This window comes from Temnothorax longispinosus, chromosome 2, assembly GCF_030848805.1.
Source record: "Temnothorax longispinosus isolate EJ_2023e chromosome 2, Tlon_JGU_v1, whole genome shotgun sequence".
NCBI lineage: Eukaryota > Metazoa > Arthropoda > Insecta > Hymenoptera > Formicidae > Temnothorax > Temnothorax longispinosus.
Window position 1 is genome coordinate 23,801,910 of NC_092359.1, and position 22,930 is coordinate 23,824,839.

At 36.0% G+C, this 22,930-nt stretch overlaps 2 protein-coding genes across 9 annotated transcripts in view; one reads left to right on the top strand and one right to left on the bottom strand.

The window, feature by feature from the left end:
- M (zona pellucida domain-containing protein miniature) overlaps positions 1-22,930 on the bottom strand; it is a 308,803-nt gene that overhangs the window by 83,668 nt on the left and 202,205 nt on the right. The gene's annotated exons all lie outside the window — the stretch shown is intronic.
- Positions 1-22,930, top strand: part of Sol1 — a 238,388-nt gene that overhangs the window by 57,529 nt on the left and 157,929 nt on the right. For all 4 annotated transcript variants that reach the window (XM_071797777.1, XM_071797774.1, XM_071797775.1 and 1 more), the window contains exon 4: positions 19,387-19,601. In XM_071797777.1, coding sequence (XP_071653878.1) covers positions 19,387-19,601 — 215 coding nt within the window. The remainder of the gene's footprint in view (positions 1-19,386; positions 19,602-22,930) is intronic.

The following is a 22,930-nucleotide window of genomic DNA, read 5'->3' on the forward strand; positions in this document are numbered from 1 at the left end:
TCGGCTCTGTTTGGTTCTGGCCCGCTTCGGTAAATTCATCAAGGCTTGATGTCGGACGATATCGATTCAAAATTTATAGTTGGATCAAACGTGATTTTATTATTAATTGTATCTGACAGTATAAAACGATTAGTTTTTTGTAAGGAATTAATTATAAGTGACTGTGTTGTGTATGGTAATTTATTTACAAATTAAATCGTCACGTGAGTTTATTAACACATACAAACTTTGAAGAAAAGAACGTTAAAAAATGATTTATTTTACGCGCAGATTGGACAATGAATGCATTAAAATATCGTACAGTAAACATTCCATATATTACATAGAAGAGCATATACCTCTCTATTTCACCTCATATCTCTTGTCATTTGCATATTATGTTGTTTATGATCGATTTATTCTACCTATCAGTTGATCGAAAAATGTCATATGTATACAATGTACGTTTCATTCTGCAATGCGAACATAAGAGATACGTATATATTCAAAAGTAAAACAAATCTTTTTAAAGGGTTTTATCTATCATAAGACAAAAGTATTATTCTGAGGTACGTTCAATTTAATTGTTCTTTGGTGTTCTTTGATATTCAACGTCTCTTGGAACATCTTGAATAAGAAATGCAAGCAATGTTAGTTACTGAAATAAAATACGAAGTATATTGGATTGTTTTCCGTGAAATACAGCACTTGCAAGCAATACAATCACTTAAAAATCTACAAGCTGTGAAACGACTTTAATGAAAAAGAATACAGAACATATTAGACAGTTTTTATTGTGCTCGTATTCGTCGGATATTGCGTTTCGTTTTAATATGCATTTGACAAAATCTTGAAGAGTTACGTACAACGATTTCACATTTCGTGACGCCACCTCTGATAATGTGTAAATAATAATGTGAAAGTAGGTCACTCGTGGAAGAAGGATGGCTGCTTGCAGAAAGCCGTTAAGATGTAATGTTCTTTGTCATTATTTATATATTAAGACGGCTTTCAAAGCGAAGAGTACGACTAATGTCGTTAAGGTAGGCACCATACAGTTTTCAGTACAAGTACGACATTATGCAAAAGCCGATTAGTTCCTCTTTCGCGTCTCGCCTTACATTGCGCAGATCGAGTCATTGTTAAGCGTGGCGCAACGATTGATCTGAAGGATGTAATTATTTCTCTTCACGTCGTCCTCAATACAATACCCAATATCTGAATGAATATTATTTAATAATTATGAGGAAGCACCCTTTGTCGAGTATTCAATGGCTTAATATATAATTTAGACGTCAGGTTCGTTTTTGATAGGTGGTTATAAGAAAAGGCGGTTGTACCATCGCAAAAAGCTCATCTTCTCATTGCATTACTTCGCTACATCGTCGCTATATAACATGACAGCATAAAAGGCTCATGACGATGCAACGAGGCGGTGTGATTTAACTGCGTCATGGCATTCGTGCGAAATTCTCCTGCGACGCTTGCTCTCCCGTATGGATGTTATACATGGAGAAAGGGGATTCTTCTGTTTTACTTATGAATAAAGTCTTTCTGTGCGTTTACTGTAAAGGGTCTATGTAATATGCGTGCATGTGTGTAACACAATATATTATTTTTAGATATTTTTAAGGTATTTGCCATCTAGAAGTCACAGAATGATTTGTAACATCAAATTATGCAAAATATAGATCTTAACATATAATGTATGTACATGATTAAAGTATTATAATTGCTTCTTTTAAATCAAGATGATATGGGGACAAACTATAGAACCGCGTAATTTATTTATGACAATCTTTCGTAATGCTTTTTTCAGGAATGAGAAAGAAGAGCGAGCGTCGGTGGTGTTGGTGGCGGTCTTCATAGCTCTACAACCGTTCTACTGAACTGTTTGACTTTTATGAGCACTAAACGTGAGTGGCTGCGATACCATGCTACGAAGATGTATCGTCGTTATTTATCGTGTGTCATACACGAAATTCAAAATTCGACTTAGACTGAGACATCGTAAAATAGCTCGACGTCATTCAATTACACCTTTTAGCAGGAGACATTATATGACGTGAAATGACAGACTCTGAGATAGATTGATAAGAGTGAGTGTCGTGCAAGTTTCTTTCTAATTAATTTTTAAATAAAGATAAAACAAAGTAGGTCAAAAGTAAGATATAAAAAGAAGGCAAGAGAAGCACGTCGTGATAGACGATAGATGATAAGGTAGGGCAGCTGTTCTCTGACTTGAAAATTGACTGCAATTATAAAGAATAAGATATTCGGAGTTAGACAAAATTGCTAATCGGAAATTATTAAGTCGTGTGTTAAAAATAATTTGATGTAAATAGTAATTTAATTTAATTTTAGTGATGAATACTGAATTGTTCTAATTGAATGAGAGACAAAGTGAACTAATATAAATAAAGAGATCCATTTGTGTAAAATTTAATTTCTACCTGTTTCGGCGAATGTTTAATTACTGCATTGCACTTTGTGTCTCATCTTTCATGAAAAACGCGTGAGTAATATAAGAGAATTTTTCGTTCTTTTTTGTTTTTTAAAATGTTTCTTCCCTTAACGGCACATATTTGTATATTATAATGCATATGTACAGTTCAGTGATTTACTTAGAGAGAACTTAATCGCTGTTTATGTTACCCATATACATAATATCATGAAAAGAAAAGAAATAATAGAGAAGCGGCATTAGTCTCATCTCATATTTTTACTTGAGAATGTCGAGCACTCGTAACTTAATTTGTATCAGATTTGTTTTAATTAACAACATGATAATTAAAAGCGCTTGCAACTGTTTTAAGACAATCGGAAAAAATTCTCTTTGTAAGAATGACATCGCTTTCGTTCGATGTAAAACTTTTTTAAGAGAAAAAATATCGCCACAAGATACAAAAAGAATATAGTTTAAAAAAGATTTCGTATTATTACTTGTCAGGAAATTGTTTTCTATCCTTGATAATTGCGTTCCCTGCTTATGAAGCATAATACAATAGAGTTTATATCGACAAGAATCTTGATGATAAATTTATTATAATTACATGAGAAAGAAGCTGGCAGAAATCAAGATATCTTTTATTTCTGTTTGTCATCTATTTAAATTCGATTAATATTGATTATTTTTTAAATATATTTTTTCGATAAGAAATATGTAAAATAAATTATTATAATTGGTGAATTAAATCTATGAAACATAACAATGAGAGAAGCAGTTAGCGGTTTTATTAAAAGCAAAACCTATTTATGTATGATCTCTAATTGCTGTTAGCCTTCGCAAATAATTATTTCCAATTTCTCTCTTCATCTCGGCCTTTTAGTCTGATTACTTTTGATTAGATTACTTTCGGTTGTTGAATCAAAGTATTCAAGCAAATAACCCATCAGTTGTCATCTTTAAGAGAGATGCTCCATGAAAAGGAGGAAGGAAATTAAATTGATCGAGAATGGTAACAGGATGGAAATGGAATACTGAGTGAGTTATTTGAAAATACAGCACGTTCGTAATAAGTCAATGATAAATTTCTTATTATTCAAAACAGATATTATAAGAGTCAGTAATATGTTTTTTTTTATTGACTAATATGAAGAATTGAATATGGTTACAAGCAGTGATTTTCCCCAATTATTTATTTGAAATAAAATAATAAATTATTAAAAAATTAGAGTAATAATAATAAATAAGATCTCGCGAAATGGATAATATATATATACCAGTTGAAATATTCAGTACTCTATTAATAAGAAACGAGGGATAAAGTTTGCGCTCGCGTCGTCAATACATTCTCATTAGTTTCGAAACTTTGAAATTAAACTTTTTAATCGGACAAAAATCAGGTACTTCTCTTCATTGAGAAAGAGTTAGAGAAGGGGAATAGGAAGACTGGATGGGCGAGTCACGGCGTTTGAGCGGATAAGAAGGGAACGATCGTTGTGGGAAAAAAAAGGCCAATGCTGCCATAATAATATAAAGATGACGAGACGGATTTTTCGCGCGGATTAAAGCGTTCGATTAATTCGAACTCGAGAAGAATGGCTCGCATACCCGGTACAACAATACTTGGGTCCTTCTTGTCGAGCTCGTTCGATCGGGTTTGTCTCGGAAAAAGATTTGGAATCGCGTTTCCTTAACTACGAATGAGAGAAACGTTGAAAAGAAAGAAAGCCAGTGAAGCGTACGAGAGCGAGAGTTCTGAAGAGAATGAGGCTACGAATAAGATTGGAATAGGGAGCTAAACACTAGGTTGAAAATAAAAATAAAAACGATCCCGCGCCTCGTGTACTCTTAGAAAATTAAAATACTCCGTCGCTGTCGCATATTTTTATTGATTTGTACTGTAGCGCAGCCGGAAGGCTTTCTTCTGCGATTTCTGCAACGCAAGTAGCTGTATTACAAATAAAATGTGACGACAAGAGTATGCCGAATCGTGCCGCGAATACCGGAAGCTCGTCTGCTCGCCTCTCTGTGGGCCTTGCTCTTCCCTCCGAAAAGTGCCACCACTGACGCTCTTACAATCTTATCCTCTTTCACGTCCATCAAATCACCGTTCGCCCACCGTTAGCCATTTTGCTTTTCTGCAGAAATAAGGACGCGTGCGGAAAACGTAAAAAAGATACGTTCCTATTCGTTCTCCGCGCGCGATTGAAAAATACCGCCGCGCCGGAGAGAGAGAGAGAGAGAGAAAGAGAGAGACAATAAATGCCCGGGGACTAGAATATGTGGGTCGAAAGTACAAGGAGCTTGAAGATTTTAAAGGTATTGCTCATACCGCGCTATTATAAGCAATTGTCACTAAGCGCTCTTTGCGGATGTAAGAAAATCGTCATGATGGACGTTATCGTGAATTCGGCAGTAAACGCGAGTGTAAATTCTTATCGTTGTGTACGACGGACAACGGCTCTTTATTTTCATTTGTCTCCGTTTTACTTTTATGCACTTCCTACGACGAGAGTTCTCAGCTCACCACCGTTTTCCGACCACTATCCAAAACAGATGACAACTGCGTTTGTCAATCTTCCTTCCTTCCCTCCCCCTTTCCCCCCTGCCCCCCCCTCTCTCTCTCTCTCTCTCTCTCTCTCTCTCTCTGTCGGAAAACGACAGGAAGTTTGTTCATCGTTCTGTATTTTGCTTGTAACCGGGGAGTCCGGGGACGGATGCTTGCGTTTTATCCCATAAATTCTCTTTCGCGCGTAAGTAATCGTCGGTAAGAAGCTGAAATCGTATCCGTTGCAATCTCTCGCGCTAAATGAGAAACGGGAGGGAAAAGGCAGCAAGAGGCAGGAAGAAGAAAACGAGGCGGGATCGATAGAACGTCTCGAGCACAATGGCGAGAAGCGAGCGGCTGTGTGAATGCGTTAGATTGCGCAACGATATTACAAATCCTTGAGCTCATCATTAGGCCCATCGTAGAAAGATTCTTGCCGAGCGGGGTAAAATCAGAACGACGTTGAGGAAGAAAATGGCTCGCAGTTATGATGTTATGAAAGCTCTTGCTCTTGAACAAGTAATAATTATCTCGTAATTATGGTACAGTAACTTCTCATTTTCTCCACGAAAATCGCTCTCATACTCTTTTCGCATACACTCTAAGGAAATGTATAAACTACTGTATAAATGTAGTAGTATATAAAGCCCCGTGCTTTTGTTATATGTATATATGTTGAACTACCATTCGCAATTTTCAAACTTCTTTTATCTACCTATATTCTTTTCTTCCGAAATATATTTTCTTATCACACCAAATTTCACTTTACCTATTCTATCTTAGGCATTCTGTACGTATGTGCCCCGATTCGTGTGCGAGACTAAACTTCACGACTTTAGAAATTTATATAATGACTAGTCACACATTGCACCTATTCGCAGCTATAAGACAGTTCTTAAGATATATTAGTAAATAATTTTTTATATTGTCTACATATCGCAAAAGAGTAGCGATCGTCAGTCACCTATCTATCCTTTTCGTCGATCGATCGGATACTTCATACGTGTCACGTAGCAATCTGTCTGTTACAAACTTGGCAAACGTATAACGTAGTTTCGCGCGATACGGTCAAGTGGCAAGTGGAAGTGGATACTTCCTTTACAATCAGAACCATGCGAGCGGTACCTATTCAGCCGTTTTGAAGTCGACGAATGGAAATAGTTGGACTCATATCGAATCGCTTGAGTCGGCCGGTACCGCCACCGATGCAATTTTTGTTCCACTCGAAGACAATAACTCGCGAAAGGGGGGAATCGAGTGGAGAAGATACAATGGAGAGAAGCAGGTCACGAGCTTGGCCAAAGCTGATAACATCCCGTTATATCGAATCACGTACGTTGTCCGATATTTAATAAAAAAAAGAAAGAGATTCCCGAATTTCTCTCTGTTACGTCTTAATATTAATACAACAGTTACTCCGTGACGATATGACGACCAACAAAGCAAAATGCTATGCAACAGGCCATACCGAATAATTTTGCTATACTTTTTTTGTATCATTAAATATCGCGCTGTATCTCTTTATCTTGCTGTATCTCAGAGAATTGCCAAGAAATAATACGTTATGTAATTTTAACGAACGTGTGAAATTACATAAGGTTTATTTAAAACGTTTAGTTTAGTTTGTATGAAAGCTATGTAAATCAGCGTACGATTCACCGCGCAATACAATATATAATATATATGTATATATATATGTAATTTTTTTTTGAATTATTATAAATTAAATTATAATTTTTATTTAAAGTCCGCGATAGAACATATCGCATCCGTGTGAAATGCAATACGAATGAATCGGAATTTTAAGAGCGCACCCGTGACGTTGCATATCTACGTCCATAGCAGAAATGTCGCGAGCACAATCCTTATTTATTTAGAATTAAGAATAATACATGGTATGTTTTCAGTAGCACAAATTGCCTCTTTTCAAAAACATAAGGGTGCGGATGTGCGACATTTTCACGATGTAAGACTGTCGCGGAATAACAGTTATATGCTAAGCATGTGTATTCCGTTATATATAACGGAAGATCAATATTAAATTTTTATATGTCGCGACTAAAAAAAAATTACGTTTAGGTCTCAAGGTACGAGTTGGCACTAACGTTCACGTTGCAACATGTAACGTACCGTAATGTCATGGTGAACCTAACGTGGATAAGGGTAGCACTTTGTGATACACTTACAATTCACGAAAAAAGTGGTCCACGCGGATATCCGGCAGAACGCCAATGTTATTTACACCCGCGAAACAAGTCCAATAAACATTGCGATCCCGGAAAAAATTTCGTCGAGCGCACAGAGTCTCCCTCATATACAGATACTTTTTATTTATCACCGTAGTTTCGTCGACGAGACTCTGTGCTCGCATTTGCGACCGCGTCGGAAAATGTCGCGCATTTGCATCGAGTTTTTCTGCGAACTGTAAAGTCGCAATGGAAGCATATCGAACGTCCGACTGTTTTCCTCAAATCAACCAGGTTCCCCTAGCTAAATACGAGCCGTCTTAATTAAATGATGTGACAAGAGAACGAAAACAGACCGAACGAACACATTCGTTCCGCGATAAAAGCGCGCGATATAGTGGCAAAATATTAAAAAATAGAATTTTTTATACCTGGCGAAGGGAGAAACGCCGTACCACTGAAAACGGGATTCCCGTCGTTCAGAAATAAATATAGGCCAGCACCACTACCGGCGGCTAAAAATACGGCCCATTGTACAGAGAGGAGCGTAGGTACACAAAAATATCCGGTGCCGAGCCGTTGTCCGAGTTTATTGCGCAAGATTCATCTTCACGCGGATGCGGTTGATACACAATGGGTAAATCAGTTCGCGCGGGCGGATGCTATTACGGAGGCGCTTACAGTTTATTCGCCATGTATCATTAACTCTCCCGACGGATTCAACCAAATACTACGTCACCTTTTGCAAAAAATAGTGCCCCCGTTTTTTATGCTACAAAAATGGACATGATAAAACATTAATGTTTGCAGTCTAGAATTAAGTACGATATACTGCGAGAGAATGCTATCAGAAATTGACAACATCTTATTACTTGATGGTTCACTAAAGAATAGTCATCACGTAACGCAATGGAATAAGTAATAGTCGTAGACGACGAGGTACATGAGTACGGGGCATAAAGTAAAGTACGGCACGTGCCGGAGCAATCGCTCAAATGCAGGGTTAAATCTCTCGTGATCTTACGCTTTCCATACTTATTGCAATCGCTCACGCTCTTAGGAAACCTGTGGTTATGTTGTTCGTTCTTATAGCTTAATACGCGTATTGATACAGTATCTGTATAACGTCGAATGAATTTTGCAGCTACAAACTTATTAAATCTTTCTTTGCTATTTTCTTAAATTTACTCCGTGTTAGTTGTTTAATTTTTTATTTATTATTTTCTCAAGTTTTTTTTTATTAAACAACAGACAATTATGAAGTATCGTAAAATCGGGTTGAAATCAATATTTACGCGCTTTTTTTTCATAGAGGGATCAACGAGAAGCTTCAACGTTCGATGCAATGGCATTGATACCACAAAGCATCCCATTGTTGCATTTGTCTGGATGAATGTAACGAGTACGGCGACTGATTCCGTTTATTCGATCGTTCGAACACGTTCAACCAACCCACTAGACAGCAAAACGTCCCATTAGAACCTGAATATCTGCAATGTACTCTGTAGTTTGTGTGACATATCGCGCACAAGCTAAATTATTCCCTTCGTTATACGTACATTCTCGTCACATCTAGATCACATTTTGTATGTAAATCGCGTGCGTATCGAATAACCCGCATACACTTCTTTAACGATAGCTTTTGAGCGGAAAGGTAAAGAATGAGCAGCGAGTTTTAGTGATTTAGGGTTAAGAATGCGTAATGCGTAATATTTTAAGAATATTAAGCGCACCCTCGGCCTCGGTAAGCTTGCGGAATATTTTTTTAGATTATTATCCATCACGACGGTCGAAGTCACTTAAGATGTTCCCACAAGACTGTCGTGATATTGAAAAGATCATGGATTCGTAACCCCGACGCCATATGGTTCAAATGAAAAGTGCGGGAAGAGTATTAAAGCATACCTTCTGTGGAGCACGGCTGTGCGCAATCTGCGCTATAGTATAAAATGTGAGAACGTGGATTTGCCGAACTTATAACAGAAAATTCCTTAAATGTCGTTCTCGCGCAAATCTGTTCTGGAGCAATCTGTTAGTTTATTTGTTCGTTAAATCGATTGCAATTGGATAAAAAGAAATCCTTGACGTAATCTCATTGAGCAGCGTTATATTAACGATTGCGGATTGCGGAAACTCAACGTAAATACAAAGGCGATGCTATTATTCGAAAGATGTGCTTGCACTGAATTCCGTGTTTCCAGTATGGCACAAGAGTACAAATCTCCTGTCACCAAGATAGTCCCTTAGTGGTGTTTGCCGAGGACTTGGCCGGTCGACCGTACGGATCGGGATTTCGGAGGATTTGAACAAATTGTTGCGCCGAACTTACTCCGCTCAGTTCCTGTCTACTTAACGACTAGTCGAGATTATATGCCGAATTTCGCGTATTTTCTCGTTCTGTGCGACATTTCCGGGAAAACAAAGGTAATACGGGTCGCAATCTCGATGCTTAAGCTAAGTAATTGAGATGGTGTTCTATATCGTGAGTTAAATGGAAGGTTTTAATTAAATGCAAAGATATTGCGTAAGAAATCTTATTGAGAGTAATGTCAGAGAGACGAGGGAAAAATTATTGAAAGTTTTATATTTAAACTTGGATTTAATCCCTCATTCTTCTTTGATTTTAAATATATAATCTTATCGATTTACGTACAATATATATAGTGTAATTCCATAATTAGAAGAGAGGCAAGAGAGCATTAGTCGAGGACAAACGGTTTCCTTTTGGATAGCGATTAATGGCACGAAGCTGCGGCACTTGAACAATATTATCTGGCTTTAACATTGCAGCTCGACACTTGGCATAATCCGTGAGGATATACATAGGAATGAAATAATGGGAAACGCGAACGATGCAGCGATAAACGTTGCATGTGCCCTAAATAAATATTTTAATAACTATCACGTAATAAATTTTATAAAGTATGATTTTTAAAAATGCACGTAGTGATTTTATCGAAATTCGCAAAAAATTATATAATACGTACAATCAAGATATAATCAGGAATCAATATAAAATGTGACAATATTATTACGAGTATTACTCTCCAATAATTTCATATCTCAGTTTTAATAATATTTAAATAAAATATTGATTTTTGAACGCAGTACTAGGCGATATCGCGATATCGCGATATTTTTTTTATATTTTAGTTATTTCAATGAAAGAAGCTTATAAAGCGTTACCGAGGACTTTTCATCGTTTCATTCATTGTACTAGGGATGAAAGCGCTGCTGCAACGTAGCGTACCGCACATTGCTCGTTACCAAGCTCGTTACACATTAACATCGTTACACAATGTTCCTTATTATGTTTTCTTTTCCTGAATAGACAATAAAATTATAGAGAAACACACAAGTGTACCATCTAATAATATCCTTGTTGGCAACCGTCAGAGGCATGACCATGATGTCGTCGAAAAGGGCAATGATGAAAGTTAAGACATATCGCTCTACGGATCTTGTTGTCTTTCTGAATTATTGTATGAGGCGACCACTTTTCATCGTTGAGGGTCGTAGTCCCGAAGGGAGTTGGTTTGTTGCTCAGGGAAACGCGTCGTATCAGCAGGATAAATGCCTTTATTCTCGAAGGGATGCAACTAGCGAAGACATATTGGGTAGAATATTCTTTATCAATTGGATTATTTCAATCTATCGTGTATATACGAAGCAAAAATACTATCCTATTTAACTGCTTTTTAAATGATTAAGATAATTTTACCGGCACTTAAAACAATTTTGCTTTTACATACATATGATAGTTTATAAAGAAGTCTATTTTTCTTTGAAAATATCATGTCAGCAACAAAGCGTTGTTTAAATTTATTTTCTGCTTTTGTACCGTACACGCATTATTATAGGATGTACGATTTAACAAAGACACACGGGTCAAAAGAGAAGTTTATGAGATTTTCTGAAGAAGAAAACCAGCAATTTGTCTGTGTTGTCTGCCTCGTAATACGCAAATGCTATTTTAACGACAATGGATCATTCAAGATGCGACGATAATATTCGTACTTGAATTACGAATTCCGCTGGCACATGTTATTGTAGAGAGTCACGATATAATCCGTGCGTGTAGAAGCTCTTGCGATATAACGTATTTGACTACATCCTTTGTTGAACGATTAGACGCAACATTATATGCACACCTAGGGCCTGATGTAATACCCGGTACTATTATCTGCACGCTAGCTTAATTACCAGCACGCTCTTGCGTCAGTAAATTGTAATAATTTTGATGGATTCTTCTATACATGAAGATTCTTCTTTCATAATATCTTGCGATTAGTAGTAATTGCGTAGATTACACCGAATGTTAAAGCCGGAACGTGTCATAAAATGTTCCAGGAAAAACTTTATAGCATTTATTTGTGTTTTATTGAGTAAACTGAAAAAATTTTTTGTTACATATTTTTATTAAAATTCTATTTAAATTGTCAATTTATCGTAGATGCTTAGCTCTCTTTTCTTTTATAAAGCAGTTTTCGAGATTTCAAAGCAATGAATTAAGATAGGTAACAGTACGATCGATGAGAGTAATATCAGAAGTGATTACAAAGCTCCGCGCTTTTGACGATTCTATTTTTCAACGTGAAAGAGGATTTCGGCATATCATCAACGAGTCTTTTAATCAGAGATATCAGGATAATACTTAATAATTTGAATTTTATAAAAGTAAATTATATATGAAGTAATGATATATTACAAGCAAACGTATATACATCTCTCTGGAAATATATATGTATATCTAAATCAATAACCGTTTTTAATTAGAATCATAATTAAATTGTTTTATGACATAATAAGCATACCAATCAAAGTGATAAAAATGAAAAATTTGTCATTTAGGTCACCAACAGCGTGAAAGTCTTTCTATAAACAGACACACTAATTACAGAATATCGTTTCTGTACATTGCGAACATTTATATTCTTTAATAATGCAAGATATTCGCATTGTGTAGTAAGGCCGACGTTTAAATTGACGTTTAAATTAAGCTAACACTTAAATTGATGCTTCAGGGTTAAGACGGCAATTCCGTTTATTCCATGTCACGAAACAAGGGATGGTCGATGGCGCGAAGCCAGCGACGACACCTTAAAATATCGATCGGCGTACGCACACCGCGACCGCCGTCCATTGTGGTGGATTTAGGTTCTCATAAAGCTCTATTGTTTAGCTGAGCTCGCATTCCTAAATCTCCATTGTCGCTCGGTGGTGAGTACAATTGCTACGCGTTGGCGAGCAGTAGGCTTGCATGTCTCAACTAAGCCATTCGGATTGAGCGATGGACACAGTCATCCCAGGAAAACAATATGGGACTTTACAGCGAGCTTTACTTTACGCCTTACAAACAACGAAGGATACTTTGTTTAACAATAAAATTGTTTTTGATGAGATTAGTTTCGAAATCGTGACGAAACAGTGCAGACGATAATAATCACCGAAACAGACTTGTCCGTTAATATGAATGTGATACGACTGTTCTCATTTAATTATAGCTAATAATAATTATCTATTACGGTTACTATGTCAATGAAATCAATTAGTTATTTGTTTTTAATATTCTCTATTGTACGAGTAGGCATTCTGTCGTGATATCTGAATAATGAATAAATAATATAGAAAGTTTCACTCAACCCATACTGTGGATCGTAACGATGATACGTGATATCACGATAGGATATTAATGGCATCGTTCCCAGTTACAATCTGTGTTTAATGAAATTACTAGTTACGATAATGGGAGGTGTAATGCGAGCATGTAAATGATCATTGAAGCTACGCATGGAGAATAGGATATTTGTATCAGTAGTTTCACTATGCTTGCGCTGGGCCATTGTCAAGTTACTCGATAAGTAGTTAGGCTCACTCTTTAATCAGCCAGGAAATAGCCATACATCGCGCCCGATAAAATTCTCGTAATATTAACATTTTATTTTATTAGATAATTTTTTTACATATGCAATATTATAATTATTACGTTTTTTGCCATAGTTGCGGATTTTATTACAATTTTGATGAATGGCAGCAATAATGTTAACATTTTAAATAAAACGTATCGAGAGAATTTGTCAACTCATTGATCATATCAACTGGCATTAGAATTCTTTTCAAACGTTCAGTGAGAGAATTCCGTTAAGCCGATAAAAGCTTTTATAAGCTCAGTAAGATATCATGGAACAGAAACGGAAGAAGGAATAAGACATAGAAAGAGGAATGCGAGTGCTTTATTGAAGAAAGAAAGTCGATAGTCTAAACCTGGAGAGAAATCAACGAGTAACGATTCAGAGTTGGAAAGTAAAATTATCGTTGAGTAAATGTGCTTGATATCTTCTAATTTTTAAATATCAACTAAATTTTCATCGAATCAAATATATAATATATACTTTATAAATTGTTATATCTAAGAATTTTACATTTTAAATGTCATAGTATTTTTGATTAATTTTTGACTAATTTTATGTATTTTGTTATGTGAAGTTATGAATGCAAGTAACATATCAGAAAACATGTAATTTTTATATTGGTTAATATTTTTATATAGTAGTTATATGATAAAGAAAAGTTCCATCCCCTTTGCTATATTTTTATGTAAAGATGGATTAACGTCGTTGTTCAGTTTTCCGTTTTGTACGAACTCCGATTTAAAGTGCGGCTAACATGTTCTCGATACTCTCACCGTGTAGGCGTCACTACGTAGATGAACGAGGGAAAGAGAATTTGCTGCTCTTACACGCTCGTACACATACAAATACGTACACAATACTCGTAGTCTTTTAATGGAACGCGTGTATCACGGCGCTAAAGTAGCACCAGCCAGACGTCTTTTACGAGCTCGTCCTGGATATGAGCCATTTGATGTAAAGCTGTTTGAGTGCAACTACATTTTCTGATTCGGGCCCGAACTGCCGCAGGCGTTATTTGGAAACAATGCAAGAACTGACCGTGCTGTCCGTCCGCCTCTATCCTTGCTTATACTGACTGATTAAGCAGAATATTTGTGTAAAAGTGAGATGCGTTTTTTTCAATTTGCCATTTCTGTGTCTCACTATTAATGAAACTTTTAAATATAATAAAATGAGAACAATCGTGATAAGACAAAATGTCTTTACCGCGTGTAGAAAACGATCAATCCTTTATACATATAGGTAAAATAATTGCTTGCATGTATTCAAGTAAAAAAATACTTTTTAGTTTTTAATCTAATTTTACAAAAGTAAGATAGTGTGCATTTACTAATTTTTATACGTGAAGTGGAAAATACTAAAATGCGAGAAAAATATTTGGATGAAGCATACACACACAGACACACACATATTCACTCTTTTTTATATGCAAGAAGCAGAGTTATATTTGAAGAATTACCTTTATTAATGGAATCAATAATGAAAACGTGATTCTCGTTTTGTCGTCCGGATACAGCACAAATGACTTAGAAAGAGAATTAATTTGTCTGCAGGTTTAATTACCGTAAGTAATGGAATGCAATCGATAAATCATTATGCATTGGAATGTTCCAAAGAAACTTTATATATGTGCTACACAATTTTTCGCGAAATAAAAACTATGAAATAAAATACCGACAGTATATATGTATATCGTTAATATTTGGCGTATATGTGTTAATCAAAAGAGTATCAAATATAACCTTGCGACTGTAATAGGGTGAGGTTTTCCGAGAACTCTTAAGTCATCGCAAAACACGACTTGCACGTAAGCGCTGCCGTTGCCTGCGGAAATTACAAGCTGGAATTGCGCGGAAATAACGCCTCGAAAGATCCGATGTTGCGCGAATAAAGTTACGAGTAATACAGTGCTATTTGCGTAGTCTCTTATTTAAAAAAATAAGTAGAAGCTCACAGAACCTTTTGACAGAATCTGAATAATGTGAATATGAGACAAGAGAAGAAAGTGCATACAAAGCTGTTGATCGGTCAGGGGGATATTTAGATCTCAGACATTTAATTCTCAATTTTTTCACACTTTGAAAATCGAATTATGTATAGATTAAATTCAATTTATTGTAAGCCGTCACGTAAAAACGGATGCATGCTTTTTACATTATATCAAAACATTATCTCAATGGCTCGCTCTGATATATTGATAGTTCGAGTCCGTTGCATGGGGAAACTGAGGAGATAAGTTACGACGTACACGTATTTGCGAGACCGATTAGTTTATCGTTGCGGGGATAAGGATGAACGTATAAAGCCGTGGGCTAAATTCGGAGTAACTCTCTTGCATGTAATGTATACGTAACCTCGCTTACAGTATATGCATTTCGAATTAAATCACGTGGCGTGATTGGACAGGCGCGTAGGAGAACCACAGAGTTGGTTGCACGGTATATACGCTTGCGAGAAAACCTTTGGGACGTCAATATCACAGTTCCGGAAATCGACAAAATGTCAACTCCTAATGGTACATTAACCTTAGATTTGTTCAGTTATTAAAAGCACAGTACAACTGTTTTTTTAGGTTTGAATTTCTATCTCTTCTAGAAGAATGGAGAGAATTTAACGGAAGTATGTTTTTTTGTACGTGTGGGATATTTAATAATCGAATGGAATACAATGATAGATATATTTGTATATGATTCAGAAAATAATTTACAAAATTTATTATAATTATTATTTTTGTTATTATTTTATGCTGCTTATTATTGAAAATTATTATACAGTAATTTTTCTTTTTTCTGTTAAATTGTTTTCTACGTTAAATTTTCAAGTAATTTAAATCGAGTAGTTGAAATATTCTGTTTAATTTCTCAAAAACATATTTTATACCCATATACGCGATATGTCGACGTCTGGCATTGGGCCAATCATAGAGGACTCTTTGCGAAGTTGAGCCTTCTGTGTTCCCTGTTACACTGACAACTTTTGCGGACTCTCGGCGAAAACTTTTGGAATCGTCGCACGCTAATCAGGATCTCTGCTTCAATCATGAGATACCTCTGACTTTATACCTTTATTCCTAGAGTTGACTTTTTAACCATTTCATCATAAAATGACGCGAATTGTTATTTTGATTTATTATCTTATTGTTATATATACTTTTTTTTTTAGCGTAGAGTGACAGGTACAAGATATAAATGTCAAAGTCTGTTTCTCTCTTTCTCTCTCTCTCTCTCACGCACACACTCTCTCACTCTTACTCTCACTCTCACTCTTACTCACACACCCTGTGGCTCTTTGCCTTCAACAGCGCGCGACACCGTTGCTATATTTGGTGCAATTGCCAATATCGAACGCCAACTGCAGTTACACTGCCTGAGCAACGATAAAGTTATATTCGTCATCGTTCGCGCGCCGATCACATAGAAACATAGATCGTTGTATTTACAGAATACGTATAAATAAATCGCAATGTACCGCGTTGCGATACTTATAAGTTTTATTTTAGAAGTATGCTTGCTTTCGAATTCTTTTAGTGATCGATAGTTTGTGGACAACGAAATATAGCGCGTTTTCATATAACAGAATAGTAGTCTACAAACTTTCTTCACGACTTTTGTGCTACTCTACATTCATTTATTTATACGTATCTATGTTTGCAGCTAATACTGACAAAAAACGACGCGGAATGTATCTATGTATCTATTTGCTCGATGTAGTTGGCGAAATTATGTGAAAACCACGAGTCGACCGTTAATCCTAAAAGTGTTTTCTCCACTTTACCGAGTTTCGACATTTTGATATATGAATGAAGGAATGGGAGAAAGGTAACTGCGAAGCCCACTGTATATCCTAATATTAACGGGAAGCTTTCTCCATTAATATTGCACGTGTAAGCACGTCGTGTACAAACTAGGCTTCGATCATAATAAAATTTTTACCACGTTTTAACTTTTTGACGTATGATCAAAAAAAGGTGCAAGGGTGTCGGCCATATTTCACGTCACCCGCTTTTCTCATAAAACTCGTACCCATCCGACGGACGTGGCCAAAGGGTCTGACAGATTCATCAGCGGTTCGATTTATTTTTTTCCCGCTGAGTTCCAATCGAGCACCATGATCGTTCATGATTTTTCCTATCGCGTCCTCTCTAGCTCCCACCGAAACCTTAGAAAATATCACCCGGGCATCGCACGGAAAGTGAGAAACTCGTTTCCTGAACCACGTAATAAATCGCGGCAGCCAGAAGTCAAGCAGTGTCCGAGTGCAACCAGTGCGGAAAAGTCGTGCCACGAGAACCGACGCAAAACGGTGCAAAGCAACGCCGACGTTCGAGTGGCAACAACCTTTTCGTCTTCGGTCACGGATCTCTACATGCGATTTCAGCTTTTCTTAGCGTGCTGTTTGACAAGCGGGTCTTTCGAAACTCCGAAACAAATCGTTGGTGTTTCTGCCTCGGGAACCCGCGAAGGGACGTAACATTATGATATACTCGTGCGTGCTATACGAGCCTCGAGAAAGCTCGCGTAAATCTTGATTCGTCGAGCTTTAGACGTTCTGTTGCCAACTTTTGATGTCACCTCTTAATTTCGGTACATCAATTCGTTCCTGCCTTCTTAAATTTGCCCTCTCTTTCTCCCTTTGTTCTACTTCTTCTGCGAAATCATTCGTCGTCGCGAATTATTCCGGTTTCTATCATAATTTATAGTTATTTATTTTATGAATTTTTGAATTACGGAAAGTTAACGTTGGTATTGAGACAGTATTGCGGAATTAATATATCGCGTATTCCTAGATATGCTTAGATATATAAATATGCCAATTTTCAAGCAACCATCACTCAAATAAACAATTTTTAGAAAGGTATGCAATTTCACTGTTACTATATTCGCACCATCTTTGTTCGACCAATGACTTCTGCCACTGAGAATTTAGCCACTGGAGGTTCGTCGAGTGGGCAAGGGCTAGGCGATACCGCTTTTGCGCTGTTACTCTATATCCCTATCTCATTACTCTGTAGTAGATGCGCGATACGCCAAGGGCCACGTCTCTTCCCTGCTTCAGTTAATAACGACAAACGTTGACTGCCGCAGACCACCTTATACGGCTGTATATCGTAACGGGACTCGTAAGATCTGAGTGAGCGTCGACGGAAATACGTTTGGGAAATTAAGGTGCAAAATTAATATCCAGGGTGGTAGCGATCCTTGCGGTCGATACGCGGTCACCCGCGGCCACCCGCGGTTTCCTATTTATTCACAGTGTTGCCTGAGCCTTGTCAGAGGGATATCTTCCACGGCCACTATTAACGATGACGAATCGCATACTGATAAATTATCCATTCGCAGATTTTTCGTGCCCTGCGTCTCCAGGGAGCATGCTCGCGAGGCAGTCCAGTCGGAAGAAATGTTGGCGCAACAAAATTAATTCGTTTCATCGTAGGCATATACCGCGGCGACTCACTCACGACAGATGGAATATCGCGCAGGGAGTGCCACCGATTAATTAGGAGCTGTCCAAGCGACCGTGATAAATAGGTTGCGTAACGGGATCATTAAGACCTCGGTAAATTTCAACTGAACTTGTAGCGCGGTGTAATTAATGTGTAATTCGTCGCTCACCTGTAAGTAATTTCGATATAATAGTTTCGCGCGCGCGCGTCGAGTAATAGGTTTAATATCCCATGCACCCCGCGGGCACGTAAAACCTTAAGGATTCGGGTAATTTTGACATTAATCATGGACCCTTTGATAAAACAACATCGGAGCTATTGAAAACAGCTCTGGTCTCATCGAAATTGTAACTCGGAATTCTTGAATTAATGCGAGTAGCAAATTGTTTTTGCGAGCACAACCCGCTATGCTAGCATGAACTTCTCGGCTTTGCCATAAGCCGCGCTAATTTCGGCATTGTATTCGCTTTAAGTCACGGGATCACAGACGTTCTCGAAGCACGTGAACTGTGGTAATCTGTGTACAGTGGAACTTGTGAACACCTGTTCCATTTCAATACTGAGTGTAATTAGTCAATTAGTTGTTCTAGGCATATTACGAATTATGAACATCTTACTCTCTAAATCTGAATCAGTGAATAGTCACTGATATCAGATTTAGAGAGTAAATGTATTAGTGAATTTATCGGTTTAGTGTAAATATATCGCGTATTGCTGATTTTATTCTCTCTCTCTCTCTTTTTCTCCGATACGCTAAATTTATATAGATAGTTAAAATTCAGGTATATGCCCGATTAACACTATTTATTATTATACATATATACATATATTGTATATATTATACTAACAATATATTTAAAATTTGGTTTCAGCTGTACAAAAGGAGATTTCTTGAAACTATTTTTACATCTGGAGAGTAAGGGCATTTCTGAGTACACCCCTTGGTCCGGGGTGCTTTGCGGAGAACTGCGTGACATCCCGCAATTTCTTTACAGTTCGAGATCGACACTCATTCTGGAGTTTCACACTGAGGGTCCATCGTCTAATTCCACTGGCTTTTCCGGCACTTTTAGTTTCATCGATAGACGTGAGTTACAGTTTTTATATAAAATTAACTTTTTAAATGCGAATGCTAAGATAATATGTACATATAATAGCAATTCAATAGTCGTTCATGAATAAATAATTTTAAGCAGAGTATAAAATGCAACTGATTAAAATATGATAATGTGTAAAAATCTCAATAAAGATTTTTGCCGTCGAAAATGATACGCGCGCAGAATCACTTGTATAAAAAATCAACATTTCCGGTGAAATAAAGCCGTTGCACATTCTTGGAAAGCTTAGGATAGAAAATAAATTGTATTAAGAGTGACGGTATTTTAACGGAAACTTTTTCGTTTTTCGGTCTGGAAAATTCGTTTGGCTTGAGAGAGTTTACTCAACCTCAAACTACTGCGTTTATCGAGAAATTTTAGATCTTGTTTTACAAAACTCTTTCAAGTTCACTTCTAAATCACTTCTGCATGCAAAATTTAGAGAAATCCTGCAATCTAGTAGAAAATGCAAAAGTAATGAAAGAATTAAGCTTAAAACGATTTATGTACAAAATAATACTCCTAGGGAATATCCACCATTAAAAACGATGCTTCCACAGTTTTTCTAAAATAACATTTCATATTTCGTGATAAAATAATAAAGGAATTTAAACCATATACATATAAGATAATAGACGTGAGTATATGTGTTTCATTTCCCGCAGGAGAAATGCAGAAGAAGTGAGCCAAGTTTAGTGCCTGATCAATATCCAAAGTATTCCCATGCTAAAAATATGTTTGATAATTTTTTCAAAACTGGACAAGCGCGATATTTTACCTTCGAATAAATCGTTTTAGTATTTAAAACGTTATATCAGGCTATATAAACCTTATTTTAATCTTTAACCGAAACATGGCGCATTTTGCATAAGCTTCTTTCCTTTCCTTGGTTTCATTAACTTTCTTCATCGTGAGGAATATTCGTCCTTACGGTAAAACTCATAATGATACACGAAGTTGTTTACGAGGCCGTGAAATAGATAGACATCCCGAGTCAAAGTTTCGTACCATCAACCTGCTTTCCGTAAGGCAAGATTTACCTTAACTCTCGACAGTCTGAAAAACTTTACGAGTTTAAGTACTTTTCGTATCAGATGTCTCTAAGGTACGAGAAACCGGAAAATACGCATGGCAAGGTGGGATTGCATAAGAGAGATCGCGTAGTGAATTTTTACCCTTGGGAATCCCTGGATGGAATTACCGAAAATATTATCAAGGATTTTAATAATCAAATTATGTGAACAAACTTACGAATACCGCCAAAATATATATTTTCAGAGGATTTCAATGAGTCGACAGAAATCAATTTTATTTATTATTATTTCATATGTGATTATTGATGTGATGTGATGTGACTATTATGTGATTGTTATATCAAAATAGTTTAATAATTAATGTCAAAATAATTATCTTAACCTTTATTATCTTTAAATCAAATTTTATTTTTATCCAACGCTTTATCAAACCATACCAATTATACTAACTTTTATCAAAAAATTTTAACAAACTAATGGAAAATTTTGCACCATTAAATTTATCGATCGCACAGTATCTCCCTTAAAGACATTCGAACGTAACGAATATCGAAATATGTATTAATTTGATGCCCTTTAATTGCCGGAAAATATAAAATGAATCCTGATAACGGAATATCGAGTTGAAGTCGATATCTCGGTGCGAGCCCGACGCTCTCCAAGTAATTAGCCTGGCGCGGGCGCCGCCGGTAAGAAAACTTGTGAAAATAGTCTAGACTAAATTTCTCGCTTTATAATCAATATCGCACAAATAGCCGAAGGACTTTCCGACTTGATCCATATTTCCTCCCTATCTAGACTATCGCAATTATGGCACATTTTATCAATAACGATAAGCATTCGAACTTGTTAGAATTTTGACTATAACTTTCCTAGTTCCGAATTCTCCGAGAGATATTCTCTTATTATAAGTTTGTGCATTGTGAATAGTTATTGACATTTCTCTATCTATGTTCTATTGTTGATATTACTTTAAAATCTATTTTTTTTTCTATTTCGATCGGATCGTACAAACAAGGATGTAATAATTCTTGTAAAATAACATGGCATGTTATATCATATAGAAACTTGTTCATCAAACTCATCGCGTTAAACTTTAGATAATTATCCAAGGAAAACGGGAATATCCTTGTTAATCTCTTAGAAGGGAGGAACGATATTTTTAGTAACCGCGCCAAGGAGACGCCTTCGCAATTTTCTCATTAATTGGCGGATTTGGCCGAGATTGAGATTGTAGGCGAAGAAGCGTAATAAATGAATTAGCCTATAGTATTATATAATTACTATCTTATCAACTTTAACGCGCTGCAATATTTTAGGATTAGAAAATTGCTATTATTGAAAGACGAATAGAAAAAGCAAAAAATATAAAAAGATTATAACGCAAGATTATAATTACAATCAGAAAAATCAATTCCTCTCTAAAAAACCTGTGACGTAAATTTAAAATTTGTATGATTTAGACTTCTTTCACTTATTGGAAGCTAAAAATGACAAATATAAATGTTCTAAATTATAATGACTTGAACTTTTTTTAAATTAGTTTGAAATTATTAATTTTTTTTAAACACAAATAATTCTGACAATTATAAAATTTCAATGAGTTATTGATATATTAACATCTACATATTACACATTTACATATAATTCAAAATGTTTTTTAACTATTGTATATTACACAATATTTTGAAAATAAATGGCTTCTCTTTCAGTTTTTGTCCTATATTTTCCTCGATATGATCCAACAAGCGAAACCTGTACAGCGAAGATTAACGTTTAAAAATCCAAAAGTTTTACGTACATGAATAGCATTTTCCTGTAGTTTCTCTTTCAAATTTTTATTCGGTTTGAATTGCGTGTTGTATTAGAAATTACACTTTAATTTTACATATTCAGTTAGTTTATAATTTATATGACTACATATTTAGACAATTTGCAAAATATGTTAATTTGTTAAAACGATTTTATTATCGTTGGATGATAAAAAAAGAAAATAAAAATATGAGGTTAATAGATAAAAATAAAATATTAAAAACAGAGTGTAAAAATATAAAGGAAAGATATGCCTTTTGTCGATAGTATCATTTTTCCCGCTTATACGCGAACGACGTGTTCATCGGATGATGGATCGAACAAAATGGATTCGTGACGTTTCTCGGGTAATAGGGATGGCACGAGTGTATTTTTCTTATGATACGTCAAGAGCTTTATCCCATATTTAGTATTATAAACTTTGATAAAATACCGAGAAATAACTATAACATCTAATTCAAAACATCGAATAT